Source organism: Salmo salar, chromosome ssa03, assembly GCF_905237065.1.
Source record: "Salmo salar chromosome ssa03, Ssal_v3.1, whole genome shotgun sequence".
NCBI classification, from domain to species: Eukaryota; Metazoa; Chordata; class Actinopteri; order Salmoniformes; family Salmonidae; genus Salmo; species Salmo salar.
In genome coordinates, this window is record NC_059444.1 from 83,983,136 (window position 1) to 84,006,027 (window position 22,892).

The 22,892-nt window shown below is 43.6% G+C and overlaps 1 protein-coding gene across 1 annotated transcript; it reads right to left on the reverse strand.

Annotated features, from left to right (window-relative positions):
• Nucleotides 1-8,111: 8,111 nt before the first annotated feature.
• On the reverse strand, nt 8,112-22,873 carry LOC106601883 (cilia- and flagella-associated protein 70). The gene is made up of 24 exons (XM_045716075.1): nt 22,694-22,873; nt 22,162-22,345; nt 21,878-21,976; nt 21,575-21,759; nt 21,221-21,373; nt 20,689-20,871; nt 20,359-20,504; nt 19,997-20,099; nt 19,651-19,785; nt 17,855-18,016; nt 17,718-17,735; nt 15,994-16,041; nt 15,363-15,557; nt 12,997-13,128; nt 12,869-12,872; nt 12,182-12,336; nt 11,814-11,918; nt 11,403-11,535; nt 10,817-11,002; nt 10,424-10,617; nt 9,807-9,959; nt 9,226-9,315; nt 8,645-8,692; nt 8,112-8,562 (listed from the first exon to the last, which is right to left on the reverse strand). The coding sequence occupies exons 1-21, from the start codon at nt 22,763-22,765 to the stop codon at nt 9,807-9,809; spliced, it is 2,745 nt and encodes a 914-aa protein (XP_045572031.1). The 5' UTR covers nt 22,766-22,873; the 3' UTR covers nt 8,112-8,562; nt 8,645-8,692; nt 9,226-9,315.
• Between the last annotated feature and the right edge of the window lie 19 nt (nt 22,874-22,892).

Consider the following 22,892-nt stretch of genomic DNA (forward strand, 5'->3'; position numbering starts at 1 on the left):
TAAAAAGAAAGAGAATACGAGATTTTGACGACTGAATTAGCCACGCTATGGCGCGCCACATTAACTAAATGCCACAGTTACATTCACTTGTATAAATAAATGTGAGTCTGTTCGAATTAATTAATGAATTAATGGACTGAAGAGAGTCTCATTTTTTAATTAATTAATTATCAGGCGATGCTCTTTAAAAAGACAATGGCAGGTTATTTATTTCCTTGTTTTTATCGTCACTACCAGAAAATCTGCAGGGTGTACAATGGATCTGATTATCATGGTGGTGGGGATGGACTGATTTGTGATCAATACAATCACTGTGAGGGGCAGAGGAAGGGAAAGTAAGTATGATAGGCACTGCATTGAACATCTTTTAATCACAAGTTATAAACAGGAAAACTGGGAAAAATGTGTTACTATATGTAATGTAGTAGAAAAAGCATGGCATCATCCATTCAAAGCAATATACACACACAGCAGTATTGTACTGGTACCATATCAATCTTGTTTGCATTTGTCACACAACAGTATTGTAATTTTATTGTTATTCTAAAACACAAAGATGTAATATGTTACTATATGTAGTATGTTACTATACTGTATGTAATGTGTTACCAAATGTTATTTGTTACTATACGTAATGTGATATGTAATCGGCTCTTAACCAACCATGCTATTTTGTTTGTTTTTCGCGTTGTTCGTAACTTGTTTTGTACATAATGTTGCTGCTACCATCTCGTATGAACTAAAAGAGCTTCTGGACATAAGAACTGCGATTGCTCACCTCAAACTCGACGAAGAGTTCTTCTTCAGTGAGTTGGACGGGAGGGATATACTACAGACACCCGACCAGGCCCAGGTCCCCGTTATTCGCTGGAGAAAGAAACTGAGATTTTGCAGAAAGAGATCATGGTGCCTTGTGAGGATCAGGCGACAAGTGGCTAACCTGCCCTCCATCCTGCTAGCTAACGTTCAATCGCTGGAAAATAAATGGGACGAACTGAAAGCACGTTTATCCTACCAACGGGACATTAAAAACGGTAATATCTTGTGTTTCACCGAGTCGTGGCTGAATGACGACATTAAGAACATACAGCTGGCGGGTTATACTTTCTATCGGCAGGACAGAACAGCAACCTCTGTTAAGACACGGGGCGCGGGCCTATTCATTTATGTAAACAACAGCTGGTGCACGATTGTCACGACTTCCGCCGAAGTCAATGCCTCTCCTTGTTCGGGCGGCGTTCGACGGTCGGCGTCGCCGGTCTTCTAGCCATCATCGATCCACTTTTCATTTTCCATTTGTTTTGTCTTGTCTTCCCACACACCTGGTTTCAATTCCATCATTACATGTTGTGTATTTAACCCTCTGTTCCCCCCATGTCCTTGTCCGGAATTGTTTATTGTAAGTGCATGTGCACGTTATCTGGTGTGTGACGGGTTTTGTACCCATTGATTGTTTGTTCTATTTTCCGGTGGTTTTTATTATTAAACCATTCGTTGGAACACAGTTTTTGCTCTCCTGCACCTGACTTCTCTGCCGCCAGTACGCACCCTTTACAACGATATCTAAGGAAGTCTCTAGGTTTTTCTCGCCTGAGGTAGAGTATCTCATGATGAGCTGTAGCCCACACTATCTACCTAGAGTTTTCATCTGCATTTTTTGTAGCTGTCTAAATACCACCACAAAACGCTCCTAGTTGCCGGGGACTTTAATGCAGGAAAACTTAAAACAGTTCTATCTAATTTCTATCAGCATGTTAGATGTGCAACCAGAGGAAAATAAATCTAGACCACCTTTACTCCACACACAAAGCTCTCCCTCGCCCTCCATTTGGCAAATCTGACCATAATTCTATCCTCCTGCATACCAGCAAAAATTAAAGCAGGAAGCACCAGTGACTCGGTCTATAAAAAAGTGGTCAGATGAAGTAGATGCTAAACTACAGGACTGCTTTGCTAGCACAGACTAGAATTTCTTCCGGGATTCTTCCGAGTACACCACATCAGTCACTGGCTTTATCAATAACTGCATCGAGGATGTCGTACCCACAGTGACTGTACGTACATACCCCAACCAGAAGCCATGGATTACAGGCAACATTTGCACTGAGCTAAAGGGTAGAGCTGCCACTTTCAAGGAGCGGGACTCTAGCCTGGAAGCTTAAAAGAAATCCCGCTATGCCCTCCGACGAACTATCAAAATGGCAAAGCATCAATACAGGACTAAGATCGAATTGTACTACACCGGCTCCGACGCTCATCGGATGTGGCAGGGCCTGCAAACTATTACAGACTACAAAGGGAAGCACAGCCGAGAGCTTCCCAGTGACACGATCCTACCAGACGAGCTTAACCTGTTTGGGATAGGGGGCAGTATTTTCACGGCCGGATAAAAAACGTACCCGATTTAATCTGGTTACTACTCCTGCCCAGAAACTAGAATATGCATATAATTAGTAGATTTTGATAAAAAATACTCTAACGTTTCTAAAACTGTTTGAATGGTGTCTGTGAGTATAACAGAACTCATATGGCAGGCCAAAACCTGAGAAGATTCTATACAGGAAGTGCCCTGTCTGACAATTTGTTTTCCTTCTAGGGCATCTCTATAAAAAATACAGCATCTCTGCTGTAACATTACATTTTCTAAGGCTTTCATTGGCTCTCAGAAGGCGCCAGAAAGTGGAATGAGAGCTCTCCAGTCTCTGGGCGAAAAACAGCAGGAGTTTTTGTGAGTGGTCCTGCTGAGAACAATGACACTGGAGCGCGTGTGCACGAGACGACTCCATGTTTTTCTTTCAGTGTTTGAATCAATACAACGTCGCCGGTTGGAATATTATCGCTATGTTACGAGAAAAATAGCATTAAAATTGATTTTAAACAGCGTTTGACATGCTTCGAAGTAGTGTAATGGAATATTTTGAATTTTTTTGTCACGAAATGCGCCTGCGTGTCACCCTTCGGATAGTGACCTCAACGCACGAACAAAACGGAGCTATTTCAATATAACTATGGATTATTTTGAACCAAAACAACATTTGTTGTTGAAGTAGAAGTCCTGGGAGTGCATTCTGACGAAGAACAGCAAAGGTAATCCAATTTTTCTTATAGTAAATCTGAGTTTGGTGAGGGCCAAACTTGGTGGGTGTCAAATTAGCTAGCCATGATGGCCGGGCTATGTACTCAGAATATTGCAAAATGTGCTATTTTAAAATCTGACACCGCGATTGCATAAAGGAGTTCTGTATCTATAATTCTTAAAATAATTGTTATGTTTTTTGTCAATGTTTATCGTGAGTAATTTAGTAAATTCACCGGAAGTTTGCAGTGGGTATGCTAGTTCTGAACATCACATCCTAATGTAAAAAGCTGGTTTTTGATATAAATATGAACTTGATTGAACAAAACATGCATGTATTGTATAACATAATGTCCTAGGAGTGTCATCTGATGAAGATCATCAAAGGTTAGTGCTGCATTTAGCTGTGGTTTTGGTTTTTGTGACATATATGCTTGCTATGAAAATGGCTGTGTGATTATTTTTTGGGAGGGTACTCTCCTGACGTAATCTAATGTTTTGCTTTTGCTGTAAAGCCTTTTTGAAATCGGACAATGTGGTTAGATAAAGGAGAGTCCTGTCTTTAAAATGGTGTAAAATAGTCATATGTTTGAGAAATTGAAGTTATAGTATTTTTGAGGTATTTGTATTTCGCGCCACGCTATACCATTGGATATTGGTGAGGCGTTCCGCTAACAGGTTTTAATAACTTCTATGCTCGCTTCGAGGCAAGTAACACTGAAACATGCATGAGAGCACCAGCTGTTCCGGACGACTGTGTGATCATGCTCTCCGCAGCCAGATACCACCATAGTCCCTGTGCCCAAGAACACTAAGGTGACCTGCCTAAATGACTACTTACCCGTAGCACTCACGTCTGTAGCAATGAAATGCTGGTAGGCTGGTAAAGGCTCGCATCAACACCACTATCCCAGAAACCCTAGACCCACTCCAATTTGCATACCGCACCAAGAAATCCACAGATGATGCAATCTCTATTGCACTCCACACTGCCCTTTCACACCTGGACAAAAGGAACACCTCTGTGAGAATGCTATTCATTGACTACAGCTCAGCTCAACACCATAGTGCACTTAAAGCTCATCACTAAGCTATGGACCCTAGGACTAAACACCACCCTCTGCAACTGGATCCTGGACTTCCTGACGGTCCGCCCCCAGGTGATAAGGGTAGGTAACACATTCGCCACGCTGATCCTCAACACGGGGGCCCCTCAGGGGTCCGTGCTCAGTCCCCTCCTGTTCTCCCTGTTCACTCATGACTGCATGGCCAGGCATGACTCCAAGACCATCATTAAGTTTGCCGATGACACAACAGTGATAGGCCTGATCACCGACAAACTAACATGGTCCAAGCACACCAAGACAGTCGTGAAGAGGGCACGACAAAACCTAATCCCCCTCAAGAGACTGAAAAGATTTGGCATGGGTCCTCAGATCCTCAAAATGTTTTACAGCTGCACCATCGAGATCATCCTGACGGATTGCATTACTGCCTGGTATGGCAACTGCTCGGCCTCTGACTGCAAGGCACTACAGAGGGTAGTGCGTACGGCCCAGTACATCACCGGGTCCAAGCTTCCTGGACCTCTATACCAGGCGGTGTCAGAGGAAGGCCCTAAAAATTGTCAAAGACTCCAGCCACCCTAGCCATAGATTGTTCTCTCTGCTACCGCACGGCAAGCGGTACCGGAGCGCCAAGTCTAGGTCCAAGAGGCTCCTAAATAGCTTCTACCCCCAAGCCATAAGACTCCTGAACAGCTAATCAAATGGCTACCCAGACTATTTGCATTGCTCCCCCCTCTGTCATGTTGTAACGGTTGTCGTCGGGAATGGAGGACCAAAACGCAGCAGGAATGTGGATGCTCATCTTGTTTTTATTTTAAAATAAAGAGAACACCAAAATAACGAAATGAAGACCACACGAACAACAAAACAGTCTTGTCACGCTCACATAGGCAAAACAAGAAACAATCTCCCACAACACCAAACCAAACAATTACCCATATATAGGACTCTCAATCAGAGGCAACGAGAAAGCACCTGCCTCCAATTGAGAGTCCAACCCCCCATCAACCTAAACATAGAAATGCAACAAACCAGAAAGAACATAGAAATACAAAACATAGAACATAGACCAAAACCCGGAAATAATAAATCAAACACCCTACTACATAAATCACCACCCCGAACCACATAAACAAAATACCCTCTGCCACGTCCTGACCAAACTACAATAACAAATAACCCTTATACTGGTCAGGACGTGACACACGTCCTGACCATAGTAAGATGTGATTTTCTATGCTAGAGTAGGTCAGGGCGTGACAGGGGGTGTTTTTCTATGTTTTCTATTTCTATGTTCTTAGGTTCTAGTTTTTGTATTTCTATGTGGGCTTGTTTGGGATGATCTCCAATTGGAGGCAGCTGGTCCTCGTTGTCTCTAATTGGAGATCATATTTAAGTAGGGGTTTTTCTTCCTGGGTTTTGTGGGTGATTATATTTTGAGTAGTGTTTGTTTCTCTCTGTGTCACGGTTTGTTGTTTTGGCGATTCAGTTATTTATGTATTGCAAAGTTTCATGGATTTAATAAAATGTGGAACTACAACCACGCTGCACTTTGGTCCGCTCCTTTCGACAGCCGTGACACCCTCCTCTGGAACGCTGCTCCTACTCTCTGTTATTATCTATGCATAGTCACTTTAATAACTCTACCAACATATACATATTACCTGGACGCCGGTACCCCCTGTATATAGCCCCCATATTGTTATTTACTGCTGCTCTTTAATCATTTGTTATTCTTATTTCTTACTTTTTTTTGGTATTTTCTTAAAACTGCATATTTGGTTAAGGGCTTGTAAGTAAGCATCTCACAGTAATGGGCGCATGGGACAAATACAATTTGATTTGTTACTGTATGTACTATGTTACTATATGTTCTATGCTAATATATGTTATTTGTTACTATATGTAATATGTTACTATATGCTTACTTAGGAAATAGCTATAGTACAGTGTCTGTATTGCAGTCATTTCCTTATTTCCCACCAAACACTTGGGTGGCTTGCTTGACATTTTCACTGCAGCCGCGACCTTTGTGATGGCAAAGTGTCAAAAGAGTGTGAGACCTGTCAGGGGCAACGACAGTTTTTCGTCTTCATCAACCTCAAGGTGATATGGTGAGTGGTGTTGCTGGCTTAGCATTGTTCAACTAAATAACAGTATTACTGCCTTTACACAGGCAGACCAATTCTGATCTTTTGACCAATTGTTGGCAAAAGAGCTGATCTGATTGGTCAAAAGACCAATTAGTGGAAAAAGATCAGAATTGGGCTGCCTGTGTAAACTCAGCCTCTGTGTCATACAGCGGATTCAGTAGATCCATCAACTTCTCTGCTTCCCGTGTACGAGTAACTAGGAGATTTGGTAATTGTTTATTTTTAACTTTCACTTGATTTCCTCTATTTCTGAATCCACACTGACTAGGACTAATAATCCCGAAGACTAGGTCACGGAACAGTACAGTGGTTTACAAATGGCCAACATGAATAATGTGCCTGGGCAGGATAGTATGTTTAAGGACTCTCAGTACATGATCACTTTCAGTACATGATAAAACTTTTAGTACATGGTAAAACTCTCAGTGCATGGTAACATGCCATATTTATGGGAATATGACATTTCTGAGATTAATTTATAATGGACTAAATATAGGATTACATGATGTAGCAGGAAATTGTAATATTTGATCGTGCCTTGTTATGTACATGAGGCAAAACGTTATTCCTATCATGTCATAATGGCAGAAATATACCCTCGTTCATGTAGGTTCACCCAGTGATGTTTTTCCCATACCTTAATGTGGTGCGTGCTGCGGAGCGCAGTGTGGGAGCACCAAGCCAAATTCTCCCAGACATCAAGCATTCTTCAACAGTTGGAGTGACTGTTTCGTTACTTTCTCGTTACTTTCCACATCATTATTCAAATTACAGCAACTCATTTTTCGCATGAAGTATCTAATTACACTGGAGGACTGTTTGTGCATTTGCTTGTTCCAAATTGCCAAAAAAATCTATGTCATGGGATTTTGTTTATTTTATTAAAGGAACCGTATTTTCCTCTCTCGCTCTCTCTCTCTGTAGCGCCAGACCATCGAGATAATTCCTATCACTAAGGTGACCAACAAGTGGGAGACACATTTACTTTGTCTATGGAAATGAGTTTAAAAGCAGTGCCGATGACTATCCAGCTAGCTGTTGCTGCACAATAATGTAGTGTGGTCCTGAACGGCTCAGTCGGTAGAGCATGACGCTTTCAGCACCGGGATTGTTCGTTCCATTCCCGGGGCTACCTATGTACAAAATAATAAGAATTGCATGCACGACGGTAAATCGCTTTGAGTATGCGTCTGGTTTAATGGATGCCTTTGAATATGTCTGTCTTCCACAGAGGTGGTGATTGTACTGTAGTTTTATGGTTGGCTTGGCAGTTTGCTATGCCTGATAGTCATTACACTTATGCAGTGAATGCTTTGGATATTGTATTTTCCACTTAAAGTATATGCTCGACTCCCGTGGTCATTCGAACAATAAGTGCTATGTACAGTGCATTTGGAAAGTATTCAGACCCCTTCACTTTTCCCACATGTAAATAAAGTGTTTATTTTTTTTCTCCGCTTTTTTTCTTTGCAAACATTTCAAAAAAACTGTTTTCACATTGTCATTATGGGGTATTGTGTGTATATTAATGAGGGGGGAACATAACTTATTTCATTTCAGAATAAGGCTGTAACGTAACAAAATGTGGAAAAAGTGAAAGGGTCTGAATATTTTCCGAATGCAGTGTATGCAGTAGGAAGTAGCTTATAAACAGTACATTACTCAAGCGTTATTGCGATTGTGCGCGAATGGGGTATGATTGTTGGTGTGCCCCTGGCTGTCCTGAGAATTGTGTCATCTGGTTTGTTTAATATAAGTAATTAGATTTATAACATTTACTTAAACTTTTGATACTTAAGTACATTTAAAACCAGATACTTGTAGACTTTTACTAAAGCAATATTTTACTGGGTGACTTTCACTTTTACTTGAGTAATTTTCATCAAAGTTTCTTTACTTTAATTCAAGTATGACAAACTAGTACTTTTTCCACCTCTGGACAGATACTCTCTCTGGATCGGCACATCTTTGTTGTGTCACAATATTATATCCTACATTATGCAAAAGTAACAACTTTTAATCAGATATAGCTGAAGATGGTGACAAGTGTACAAGTCATTGATGTGTAATTCCTTCCACAATTCACAGTCCCTTTGCAATGCCAACCATTAGGTATTTACCAACCAGAATTACAATTCATCTTTGTTTTTTAATCTAAATCATTGATGGTGCCGGCAGTTATTCTTCAGAAACATGGATTTCCAAAGCCAACATGATCTTGGAGTGCCTTGATCTCACGAAGAACTGCCTCTTTCTGTAGGTTCAACTGTGAAATAAAAGTAATTTACTTCATTAAATGCATATACATATCAATAACATTGTTTTGAAACAATTCAGAGAGGAACAACCTTCAGGGCGTATTTGTAGGACTGCTCTGCCTCAAGTCTTCTGCCCGTCTGAAACACAAACACACATGCACACTTGAGGGTTAATAAACATGGATTTCACCTGAACTCTTTGTTTGTGTCAAAAACCCCAGTACACGGCCCTAAAGGAGCCAATTCTCTTCTGGCCCCCTTCTACACACACTATATACTGTACTGTATATATACACTATAGCACTCAGTCCCACATAACAAGATGTAAAAACAGAGATCCTTTCATTCGATATGTAATTCTTTGGTCGTGACATCATAAGATTTGGATCATAGAAACACAATCCATAGAAAGGGTTTGAAACCTCGAACTCTGGCAATCTGGCTGGCCATCATTGACTTGAATGGGGAGGACCGTTTTATGGATTCTATTTCTATGGACTGGATGCTCACATAGCAACCAAGAATTTATTCCTAACTAGACTGGTTAAATAAAAGGTTAAACAAATAATAAAAATACACACACACACACACACATATATCCTTGATAAATAATCAAAAAGAGCGATATAATTTCTAGAGGAGCTTGGGAAGAGTAGATATGGTATTTTTACCCGGTAACAGGCGATCCCTAGTCCCAGCCAGGTGAGGCAGGAGGGGGAGCTCTTGCAGGCGCGCAGGTAAGTCGTTTTCGCCCTCTGAAACTTTAGTGTCAATACATAAAGTGTTAATTTCAATCATGTTGGCACACATCGGTAGGTAGGAGCTGGAGACACCTAATTGGTGGACGAGGTGCAGAGTCAAACTAACAGACCAAAAACAACAAATCTCACACACTCCTAGGGACTCTTAATTACAGGGAGTTAATTACAGTAGGTAACTTTAATATTTTTAGAATAATGTATTGTTCAGTTTCCACCAAAACAACTACCAACTCTTGAATATTCCCCAGTAGTAAATACATTGTTCTCAGGTCCCAGGTGTTGTGTGCGACCCCCACCCCCGTCCATCTCACTTCCCCTCCCTGCAGGTAGATGGATCCCAGGCGCAGGTAGACGGGGTGTGTGTCTAGTTCAGCCTAGTTCTGAACTAATAAGCTCTTTCAATTGAGAATCTCCATTGAGAATGCTTTTTACTCCTGGACCAGGCTTAATTTGTGTCTAGGAATTGGGCTGGAAATGTCTGTTGGCGCTACCTAAAAGCTGTCATGGAGCGCCTCCTTCAGGCTGGACTCGGCGCTGCCGTACTCTGCCCTGAGCAGCTGCAGGCGGGCCAGGGCCAGGTGGTAGGAGCTGCTCAGACCCCCCTCTGGGCACAAGAGCTCCTGGGCCAGCGCTCTCTGGGCCATCTGTGGACAAAGGGTCAGAATTGGACAAGATTAGAAAAATACACACAATAAACCACATGGATCACCGTGCAGAGTCTCTTTTTATCATCTACCATCTGTAGCAAACACAGGACACAGAGGGAAGGCTGACAAATATGTGTCTGGACTGATGCACAGATCTCGTATCAGAATATTGGCCAAATTAAAGAGTGATAAGCATGAAGACAGTGTGAGAGAGATACTATTATACAGAGCTATAGTAACTTACCAGTCTAACATACTGTATGTGTTTTTCACTCATTATCTTCTGTTGGATTGGGCCATGGTTTAGTGTATACACATCCATAGTCTTCTATACAGCATGTGTGTCTAGTAGCTGTGTGTGTGTGTGTGTGTGTGTGTGTGTGTGTGTGTGTGTGTGTGTGTGTGTGTGTGTGTGTGTGTGTGTGTGTGTGTGTGTGTGTGTGTGTGCTCATGTTGCTGACCTGTAGTGCGTTGTTCTGCAGCAGGAACTGCACTGTCTCCATATAGATGGTGGTGTTTAGTCTGGTGGGGGTTGCTAGGTGTCGCATGGCACTAGGTTCAGCCTCAGCACCACCCTTGTATCCCTCCCCAGGCTTGCTGTCCTGGCAGCTCTGAGACCCGGTCACCACACTGGCTTCTGTGTCTCCATCCACGTCTACAGCCAACAAAAGTAGATCACAGAAATGAGTTTGACCTCTTGCACAACAACACCTCACACTCACAAAGCATGGTCTTGGTTGAACAAGGCTGACAATACGTCTAGTCTCAAGCAGGGTGGCGCCACCGCACAATGTTCGATTTGTCGCTTGGCTAACCAGCTAGCGATACTGCATCTGCTACACTTCAGTGCTCACCTGGCTTGATGGTGAGCGACTCACAGTTCACCACCTCCTGCTCCTCCTCCCCCAGGTCTGGTGACTCCACGCTTGTCTCCACCCTGCAGGGTGGGGTGACCACCAGGGCTGCCCTCTGCTGCTTGGTGGCCTCCAGGAAGGCCATCACTGTCTGGATGGAGTTCTCCTGGCCCTCATAGAACAGGCCTGACCAGTGACCACAGATAATATGGTCACCACCATTGGATGGCACATTTTTTGGAACTGACTCCCAATTGATTCCAAATGAAGAATTAGAATCGACACCAATATTTCTAAAGTCAAACAGCTCTATTACAACACATTATTCTAGTATTGTAACACGGTATAAATTATTACTAAAGTATCATGGCGTGTCCTTGTTTCTTTGTATTGAATTCTTGGGATTAGATGATGTTCGCTGACAAATTAAAGTAAGAGGTATCTGTTTGTGTTTGTGATTAATAGAGGCGTTTCCAGCCTGGTCCTAGATCACTTTGTGCTGTAGAGCCAACCCTAGGGTTATTGTTACAAACATAGAGTATCTGGGACCAGGCTAGCATCTCCCTCCCTGACTCTCATCTCTTACCGAACAGAGTCCAGGCCACCACATTGGCCGGGTCCACACACGTGGCTCCTTCAAAGAATGTCTCTGCCTCCTCAAGGCGTCCACCCATCTCTGCCAGGATACCACACATAAGCAAACTGCAGACAGACAGAGAATATCATTCAGTTAGACTCTGTAATTCATTTATTTACTCATAAAAGAAAAATACATAAAAGAAAATTGTGCAGGGGTGAAAACCCCCAGAAAGGGCTTGTGGGAGGGTCCTCATCCCATGAGAGGTATACATGCAAATGACAAGTTCCTGGTTTCACTGGATGTAAGTTTTAAGTATGGACCTCTATTCCCCTAGTCTGGTTAAACCAGACTGAACGCTGAACCAGGTTACTCTCCCCTTCCCTATTTCCTGGGCAGGTGTGTTCGCTCAGTGAACACAGCGTAGTGGAAGCACTCCTCAGCCTTCTGGTAGTCAGCCATCAGCATGTACAACACCCCATAGTCAAACCAGTGGGCTGGGTCGCTACGGTCACGTGTCAGCTGCTGCAGGGGGAGAACCATCACAAACCAAGCTCACGAACAGAGTTAGAACATCCCTTTCTGAACTAACTAAAACCATACTTAGAAATGTTCGTTGTTATGATGTTTTATCCCTCCCGTCACAACTAAAGGTCCAATGGTTGAAAACATTCAGTAGCTTTGTCACAGGCACTCTAGTGACTGCAGCACAAGGTGTGTGGTGCAGACAGACAGTGTGTAACTACTCAGAATGTGATTAAGATGAGTGCTTCAGCACTTCGCCTTGCCCAAAATGATCCCCTCCAACACTCTGTTATCTCCTGGTAGTACTGGGCAGCTAGCTGGTAGTCCCCGTTGAGCTGGGCCTCCTTGGCAAAGTGGATGAGCTGGGCACCGTCCACCAGGGGGTGAGGCTGAGTCTCCTGGGCATCCACTGACAACTCTGGAGAGAGAAGAAGGGCAAGGCAGTTAGGTATTTTTTTGTACATTTTGTGGACACAAACAATTGCACATAATTCATATATTTCACCAAATATAGCATGTTACAAACAGAGCCCCATAAGGGATAGTTATGAACATCCAACCCTAGGCAACACAGTGACTAGGGGATGGTTTCAGTTATGGACTTTTTTGGTATCGAGGAACTACGTCACTGCCTATGTAAAAAAGAAAACAACACATCTGGGGACTCTCCCAACAAATCACAAGGCAGCCATGCCAGAACGTCACGATTCAAAACCAAAGTTTACAGGCAAAACCTTTGCAGTGGTTTTAGTTAAGATAGATGATGCAAACTAGCCATTTGTGAAATGCACACAATAACCTCTGTGATCTCCATCCTGCTAGCTACTATTTAGTACTTTATTAAAGCGGATAAAGTAGTGACGCAGGCAGTGACGTAGTTCCTCTATACCAAAAGAGTCCATCATTGAAACCAGATCCTAGTCACTGTTTTTGCCTGTGGTCGGGTTTACGAGACTACATTAAGGAAGGGAGAAGGGAAGAGCAGAATAGGTTGAAATCCATGGAAAGAAAGAACTGGTCTGTATGTATGGTGGGACTGGGAAGTGAGCAAGGGTGTGTGTTTGTGTGTGTGTCTTGCCTTGTTGAGGGCGACGTGCATCTCGACCACCAGGAACACATAGAGCTGGCTGAGGAAGGCCTGCAGCTCCTCAGGATCTGAGAAGGCCTCGGTCCGCAGCATCTTCTCCCTCACGATACGCACCACAGAGTACTGGCCATGACATGGTAGCAGAAACATCACCACAGAGTACTGGCCATGACATGGTAGCAGAAACATCACCACAGAGTACTGGCCATGACATGGTAGCAGAAACATCACCACAGAGTACTGGCCATGACATGGTAGCAGAAACATCACCACAGAGTACTGGCCATGACATGGTAGCAGAAACATCACCACAGAGTACTGACCCTGACATGGTAGCAGAAACATCACCACAGATTTACAGTTGAAGTCGGAAGTTTACATACACCTTAGCCAAATACATTTAAACTCAGTTTTTCACAATTCCTGACATTTAATCCTAGTAAAAATTCCCCGTCTTAGGTCAGTTAGGATCACCACTTTATTTTAAGAATGTGAAATGTCAGAATAATAGTTGAGAGAATTATTTCTTTCAGCTTTTATTTCTTTCATCACGTTCCCAGTGGGCCAGAAGTTTACATACACTCAATTAGTATTTGGTAGCATTGCCTTGAAATTGAAACTTGGGTCAAATGTTATGGGTAGCCTTCCACAACCTTCCCACAATAAGTTGGGTGAATTTTGGCCCATTCCTCCTGACAGAGCTGGTGTAACTGAGTCAGGTTTGTAAGCCTCCTTGCTCGCACACACTTTTTCTGCTCTGCCCACAAATGTTCTATAGGATTGAGGTCAGGGCTTTGTGATGGCCACTCCAATACCTTGACTTTGTTGTCCTTAAGCCATTTTGCCACAACTTTGGAAGTATGTTTGGGGTCATTGTCCATTTGGAAGACCCATTTGCAACCAAGCTTTAACTTCCTGACTGATGTCTTGAGATGTTGCTTCAATATATCCACATAATTTCCTGCCTCATGATGCCATCAATTTTGTGAAGTGCACCAGTCCCTCCTGCAGCAAAGCACCCCCACAACATGATGCTGCCACCCCCGTGCTTCACGTTTGGGATGGTGTTCTTTGGCTTGCAAGCCTCCCCCTCTTTCCTCCAAACATAGCGATGGTCATTATGGCCAAACAGTTCCATTTTTGTTTCATCAGACCAGAGGACATTTCTCCAAAAAGTACGATCTTTGTCCCCATGTGCAGTTGCAAACCATAGTCTGGCTTTTTTATGGCGGTTTTGGAGCAGTGGCTTCTTCCTTGCTGAGCGGCCTTTCAGGTTATGTCGATATAGGACTCGTTTTACTGTGGATATAGATACTTTTGTACCTGTTTCCTCCATCATCTTCACAAGGTCCTTTGCTGTTGTTCTGGGATTGATTTGCACTTTCGCACCAAAGTACGTTCATCTCTAGGAGATAGAACGCGTCTCCTTCCTAAGCGGTATGATGGCTGTGTGGTCCCATGGTGTTTATACAATTGACTCAAATGATGTCAATTAGCCTATCAGAAGCTTCTAAAGCCATGACATCATTTTCTGGAATTTTCCAAGCTGTTTAAAGGCACAGTCAACTTAGTGTATGTAAACTAATGTATGTAAACTTCTGACCCACTAGAATTGTGATACAGTGAATTATAAGTGAAATAATCTGTCTGTAAACAATTGTTGGAAAAATTACTTGTGTTATGCACAAAGTAGATGTCCTAACCGACTTGCCAAAACTATAGTTTGTTAACAAGACACTCGTGGAGTGGTTGAAAAACGAGTTTTAATGACTCCAACCTAAGTGTATGTAAACTTCTGACTTCAACTGTATATTGTTAGTCTTATTATACATCCCACTTCTGATATTCTATGAAAAACTATTGTTTATGAATAACATACAAGGGGAAACATATGTATCAGACAGCATTGAATTGTCTTCTCAAAAATACTTAAAAAGGGATGACAGAGCTAGGCTGGTCAAACTTGGAAAGACGGCACAAACAGATCTGGGATCAGGATATTTGGGATCCAATTGATCTTCACTAAATCTATAATACATTGTAAGGAACCAACCTCAGATGAGAAGAACAACAAGCAGACTGGCTTGTTAACCAGAATTTAGGAGATAAGCACCAGCTGGCCACTGGTTAGCCCCGACCCCGCTGTCCAAAAGCAGCTATTGAGCCCTCATGCAACTGTCATTCTCAACATTATCCTTTACCCACTCCCCTAACCAGGATCATACTCATTAGTGTACACCATAGCAAAAGGTTTTGCAACGGAAAACAAAAACAACTGTTTCTTAAGTTCAGGTATTCTCAGCCTGTTTCAGTATTTTATTTTGGTGCCTAATGAATGCGACCCAGCCCTTTCTCACCTTAATCTGCTCCTTGAAAGCAAAGTACTTCCCAGAATAGTTTAGTTCTCCCAGGAGCTTGGTCTTGCGCTGCTCCTGGCTGGTTGGGTCCAGAGGCTTCTCTCCGGGCAGGAAGGCAGGCCCGAACAGTTGCTGGTACTGCTCCAACACCTGGCCTGCCACACTGGCTATCTGGGCCTGGTACTCCTGCACAGCCTAGTACAGCAGGATAGAAGGAAGGAAGTAGGGAAGCAAGGAAGGAAGCAAAGCCGCAAGGAAGGAAGGGATATGTAAGGCTAAAAATAGACTTGTTTTCAAACAATTATGACATTTGGTAACGATTTCCATTTCCCAGAGCCTGTTATACGGTTAAGTGTGGTTTGGGATGTGCTGGACCGCAGGAGACAGCAGCTATCATCACTGGAAACCATTGGCATTTTATGCCTCTACTTACTTTAGCAGGCTACTACCTTTGACTGTGTTCACAAGTCTAGATTATGGCCACAAGCTGGTAATCACTCAGAGTGAATGTAATGATTGAGGGAAGTGCAATCATCAGACCATGTTATTGGATTGTGTTTGTGGAATGTGTGTGTGTGTGTGTGTGTGTGTGTGTGTGTGTGTGTGTGTGTGTGTGTGTGTGGTGGTTTACTCTCTCTGCTCCAGCAGGTCTGCGAGGCAAAGGAGCTCCATCACCCTTTCAACTGAAATGCAGAGAAAACGTAGTAAACCATAAAACAATGTTACAACAACGTTACTAGGATATTGCTACAACGTTACTACAACACCTATTCAAACAAACCATCCCTTTTTCTTCCCATTCCAATCTATATTACTGCAGTACTTCCACTCAATTACTTCAGACTTACATGTTTATCTTTGAGGCCACTCCACATATTTAATTAAAGTTGAACAAACGTTACGTTACCTTTTGGCTAACTCTTCCGGTGATCTCTTTGGCACCAGCGACTTCTCAAGAGCGATTTCAATGATGATGTAGGTTCTGGAATCTGCATACATCTAAGTTCAAGGTTCAAGTTCATTTGCCACATGCAATAGATACACTGGAAATGGTACACAGAGATGATAGGTGCTACTTATTGAGGGTGGCAGGTAGCCTAGCGGTTAAGAGAGTAGGGCCAGTAACGGAAAGGTCGCTGGTTCGACAATGTGAAAAATCTGTTGATGTGCCCTTGAGCAAGACACTTACTCTAATTGCTCCTGTAAGTCTCTCTGGATAACAGAGAGTCTGCTAAATGACTACATTGTAAATGTATACATGACCTCTAGATTTGATATTGTTTAATGGTTCACAGAACCCCAACTCACCTGACCCTCTGTGTTCACTTGTTGCTGCTGTTCAGTTTCAACCAGCGTCACACTATCAGTGCCAATGGGTGCTGACTTCCCCTGAGTCCCGGGCTGAAATAAAACAAATCACTATGTCCTTCTCTCCCACCAATCAAGGCAAACAAGCACAGCATATTTCTCTTGTAGTTCACTCTATACAAGTTAGAATATTGCCATGAGACATTGCAAAAAGACAAAGTTGGAAATAGACAATAGCAAACCAACTGCATGGTTCAGCCATGCTACAGTTCATAAGTTATTAAACAGTTCTTTTCTGGTTGGATGTGGGCATGTGTAGGCAACACTTCTAGGCAACACTTCTAGGCAACACTTGTGTATGAACCATGAATGAGAGGTTGTTGTTTGTGTGGATCGATTCATGTACCTGTGCATGCTTGCATGCTTGTGTGTGTGTGTATGTATGTGTACTTTGTGTGTGTGCATCCGTGGGCATGCATGTGTGTGTGTGAGCGTGTGTGTGCACACTTGTGGAGGCACATGTGTGTGTGGGTGCATGCCTGTGTGTAAGAGCCTGTTATTTGTCTGGCCATGACAGATGCTTAGTTGGTGGGGTGGCTGTGTATGTGTGTGTGTATGTTTACGTGTATGTATGTGTGCGTACGCACATGAGTGTGTGTGTGTGTTCATTGCTCCTTCTGCTGTTGGGCCACGGGGGGGGGTTGTAGCGAGGGGCCAGATGAGCTAACAGCTAACGAGATGATTCACCGCTCTCTGACGATGCTGGCAAGCTGCTGCCATTAAGGCTAATTGCTTTGGGAAGCGCTCCTGTTGCTGCCGACCCACAATTCAATCATAGAGGAAATCAGGGTCTCTGATCTAAGATGCTCTGTGGGAGACTGCAGCTGGCCTATCAACAGGATGTCACTGAATGCTATTGAGACCTTTTACAAGGAATCATATCCTAGCTCTATCGCAATTTGTTTTTCTTCGATTCCTTGCATCCTATCTCCTTGCCTCCTACTCAACCATATTGGAGGAGAAGGTCAAAGGTCCCTCCCATCTCACCTTGTTCTCCAATGTGTTCTGAGAAAGAGGCAAGGAGAGAGGGTACTAGGCATCAAGGAAAGATGAATTGAGAAAGAGCCACTGTCTGAGACACAGAGCCCCATCATGGTCAAAAAGGCAGTAAGTCAGTCGCTCACCCTTTTGGGCGAATCCTTGGTGTCCTTCCCGCCCTTGTGACCGCCGTCAAACATCTTACTAGGGACCGCCTTGCAGGAGCCTACGGAGGAGGGGGCCCTACCTCGGCCCTGGGTGGCCGGAGCCCTGATACTCTCTCTCAGAACACTGATGTTTCTCTTAGCCTGTCAAACACAATACAAGGGTCGTGTTCATTAGGGCACACCGTAACAAAACATTTTGCAACGGTAAACGAAAATGATGGTACTTATTGGACCAAGTCCATAGTCGTCCCTCCTGTTTCAGTCCGTTTGTCGCCTTATGAACCGGGTCACACATAATAACACCAGATAATCACTCAGCATGGGGTGGTTTGGTTCTATGTTGCCAAGGTAATGCAAAAACTCAAGTTCAGCACCTCAGGGGTAGCGTGACAGCATTACACCACATCACAGGAGGTTGGTGTCACTTTAATTGGGTCAGACGGGCTTGTGGTAATGGCTGGAGCAGAATCAGTGGAATGGTATCAAATACATCAAACACATGCGTTTGATGCCATTCCATTTGCTCCGTTCCAGCCATTATAATGAGCCATCCTCCCCTCAGCAGCCTCCATTAACAATCCAAGCTATGGCACAACAAGCCAATTGGCAATGAGTAAAAACCATCCCCGCAGGGATACAGTGCTGCACAGCTGTGGAATACTAAAAGATGTGTCAAATGTGTGTTGTGGTTAGCGGATGTATCTCATATTTCCACATTTGTTCATGTACAAACTAAGATCCCTTACAAACCTAATGGTTATGAGATGTACTGCGCTAACACAAACTATTTGTTTTAAGATTGTAATAACATGGACCATCAAGTGTTTTGATTCTCTATTTTAGGACACCTTAGGGTATCATAGACATTTTTTTAAGAGCAATAAAGTGTTATCTAGCTACATATGCAATATACAAAAACAAACCAAAATAACTAACTAAATGTCCTCAGCAGAATGACACTTTAAACAAAACTCCAATAGACAGAGTGAGAGCAACAAGGACACGAAAACTGGCACGGAATAGAATGGATGATAATCTGGACAACTGCTGTGTCTCAGAATGAATTAGTCAACATGGCTGCCTCTGTTCTGGTAGTCTGTTCTGCAAGTCTGTTTCATTTCTCCACTCATATCACAGTCTCTCTCACACACACAGACACATACCTAAAGCAGTTCTGTAATAATCACGAGTGACAAATTAGTACTGACCGTTCCTCCACACCTGCCACAGCAAGACTATCTCACCTAAGTCTTGCGATACCAAACCTGTCAACACCATATTCTTATTCCCCCCCCCCCCCCTTTTTTCTCCCCAATTTCGTGATTACGATCTTATCTCATCGCTGCAACTCCCCAACGGGCTCAGGAGAGGAGAAGATCGAGTCATGCGTCCTCCGAAACATGAGCCGCCAAACTGCGCTTAATACATGCTCGCTTAACCCGGAAGCCAGCTGCACCAATGTGTCGGTGGAAACACCGTTCATCTGACAACCGCAGTCAGCCTGCAGAAGCCCGGCTCGCCACAAGGTGACGCTAGAGCGCGATGAGCAAAAGTAAAGCCCCCTCGGCCAAACCCTCCCCTAACCGGACGACGCTGGGCCAATTGTTCGCCGTCCTATTGGACTCGCGGTCACGGCCGGTAATGAGATCGAACCCCAGGCTGTAGTGACGCCGCAACACTGAGATGCAGTGCCTTAGACTGCTGCCACTTCGGAGGCCCCAACTACACCATATTCTAAAGAAACCTTGAATGGCTGTAGTCGAAGCTACTTTCACCTTGACCAGTAGGTCAGAGTCGTAGAAGGGGTAGAGCTGGTACGCCCCACGGACACGCCTCGCCCCGGGGTACAACAGGGGCGCCATGTCCACGTATGCCACTCCATGGAAGGAGAGTTGAGTCTCATCCTCACCCTGTTGAACACACACACACACACACACACACACACACACACACACACACACACACACACACACACACACACACACACACACACACACACACACACACACACACACACACACACACAAAAAGGCAGTTCAAACAAACATTAGTAAGGATATTAACAATAATGGCCAAGAGTGATTTAATCAGATCCTTTATAGGAGAAATTCTGTGTCTTACTCCCTTGTCTTTGCCAGCCTTCCCTCCCTTAGTGGCTCCAACCTGTGGTGACCTCATGACCTCTACTGGCCACAGTCTGCTTTCTGCTATCCTACGGGTCAGACTGAGAGAGGAGGATAGAACATGGATAGAGAATTCCATTAAATTCAATAAAACGTTATTGTTCCCAAAGGGCAATTTGGTAGTAGCGCATTATATAGGCCAACTTTTTTCAATTCAATATTGAAAAACTTTATTGAGGATACTATAGCTTCATAGCCTCTCTATTTATATTTGTTACAGATAAAATCCAAGATTTGTGTGTTTAAAGCAGGGCTCAATAGAAGCAGATTGTTGGCAGTGAGGTGGTGTATCTGTCTCACCAGGCTGCACCATCTGCATCCAGAAAGCAACAACGCTCTGTGTCCCAGCTCACTCTCTTCTTATTGGTCTCCGCTTCTTTCCGGAAACACAGGAAGAGATGAGGGGAAGAGATCCATACATTACACAGAATGTTTTGGTCAAACCACTGAGAGTGCAAACAACGATGACTCAATGACAATAATTGAAAAAAATGACAGAACAATAAAAACATTTGATTCATTTGGTATTAAGGTGAGATTGTGCGGCAGTACTAGAGATGGTTATATCAACCATAATACTAGAGATGGTTATACCAACCATAATACTAGAGTACAAGTAGGCTAGAGTACCTCTATGCTGGTGAGATCCCCATCCTCCATCTCAATGGGCTCTCCCTCCATGGAGACACCTGGTATGAATTGAGCTCCAGGAGCCAACAGGGGACCCAGGGGCCACTTCCTGCGTCTTCCCATGGGTTCACTCTCCCCGCCCACCTTCAGCAGCCCATTGGAGAACATCAGCACCTGCTCTTTCTGGGGCGAAACAAGAAATGTGTCAGGTACAAGTTAGAGTTAAATGTCATTTGACATTAGGGATTGTGGGTTCATCTGTGTGTGTGTATTGTATCCTTGAATTACTGTCAATAGTTCAATGTTGACAACATTTCCACAGTAAAAATGCTTTAGTGCATTAGTATGGGAATTGGTCTGTACTATTCCAGTGTGATTGTGAACTAACCTATAGAGTTGTCATTCTATTCAATAGCAAATATTTGACAAATGGCATGAAAAGAAGAGGAATTTCACTTTACTTCCTGTATTGACTGAATTTAAATGGAATTGGCCCCAACCCTGATGGCAACATAGGTCTCTTATCTCTCACCTCTGCAGTGAGGGGAACCTGCAGGGCAGCCACGTAGCTGGAGGGAGGACCAAACCCAGAGACAGGGTTCCACACCTCCGGGACAGAGTAAGCTGTCTCCACAGTAACCTTCAGCAGGTTGGAGTCAGACAGCTGGACGCCGGATAGCAGAGGCTCGGGAACACAGACGGTCAATTAGGAGGGAGATGTCAATTACAAACAAACAGAGCGCACACACACACACACACACACACACACACACACACACAGTCACGTATGAACACACAGTCTCTCACACACACACACAGTCACGTATGAACACACAGTCTCTCACACACACACAGTCACGTATGAACACACAGTCTCACACACACACACACACACACACACACACACACACACACACACACACACACACACACACACACACACACACACACAAAGTCTCTCGTGCTGGTTAGTTTTTACTCCTACTTTACAGCTGCCCTCCTGTGAGGCTGCCTCCGCAGGTGAGCCAGGAGTTGGATGAAGTAGCACAGTGGAGGAGAAGCTGACCTGACCTATTGAGGGTGAAAGAGAGAGGAATACATTTAAATTTCAAATATAAGTGAGTTTTTTGGGGGGGAAGGTATTAAGTTAGATGGATACTTGATTGGATCTAATGTGTTGGTCTCTCACCATGCAAGAGAGGTAGCAAGTCCACTATAGCTTGCCCTATAACTGCAGTCTTCTCCTCCTTCTGCTTCTTCTCCTTGGGAAGGACCTCAATCACAGTCACTAAATGACAACGACACAACAGAGAGGATTAATGTGATAAGCAACCGTGGATTGGTGAACAACTGGAGGAACGAGGGAGACACGGTACAATGAGGATATTGATCAACCGTCAAGATAAATAGTGGCTTTAACATCTGAAACAAGCAGCACACATCATAATAATGGATTAGTTAGTAGTAGCTCACATATGACAGGTTTGTGTGCCATGTCATCTAATGTGTGGGCAGCATCTGAGCACTCAAAGCTGCAGGTGAAGTTGTAGTCCACGCCCTGATCCACAGCAGCATCCAGCTTCTGGGAATCTCCCAGGCCGATGCCATTGAACTCAGCCCTCACATAGTTCAGGATGGACTCAGCTTTGTTGCCCCTCTGGAAGTGAAAAACAGCGACACCATAGGGGTGTGTTTATTATAATACTAACGTTAGCTAGCTAGCATAATTTGATCAATAGAGCTCAGTCACAGACGGGGGTGCACATTTTTGTCATAGCCAAACACACCTGACTCAACTGATCCATTAAGTTAGTCATCAAACTCTTGATTAACTGAATCACTTGTACTTCCTGAGCTAGCACAAAAAAAGTGCACAACTGTGGATCCCCAGAACCCAAGAATGTAAAACACCAAGTTAGCCATATATGCAAGTTGCTACAACTGACCGTTCATATTCTATCAGTGCTACTAACGTACTGGAAACCAGATAGGGATGCAAGCTTACCAGGTTATTTCCACGAAGTACTGTTATTTTAACGAGTGTTGCTTTGTCTCCCGCACCACGAAATTGTTCCATTCTGGTTTTGTAAATCAGAGTGAGTAAAAGTCAAATGTTTGTTGATTGTTCTGGATAAACAAACCCCCTGCACTGCAGCAGGTGAATACATCAGTGTCCCGGTTTCCATAGTAGCGAGTCTGAATAT

Coding starts and splice junctions, on each gene's coding strand:
- LOC106601883 (XM_045716075.1), bottom strand. CDS start 22,765: ATGGAACAATTTCGTGGTGCGGGAGACAAAGCAACACTCGTTAAAATA. Junction 21,374..21,574: donor TGTGTGTGTGTGTGTGTGTG/TGTGTGTGTGAG, acceptor TGTGTTCCCGAG/CCTCTGCTATCCGGCGTCCA. Junction 20,100..20,358: donor GATGCAGATGGTGCAGCCTG/GTGAGACAGATA, acceptor CTCCTCTCTCAG/TCTGACCCGTAGGATAGCAG.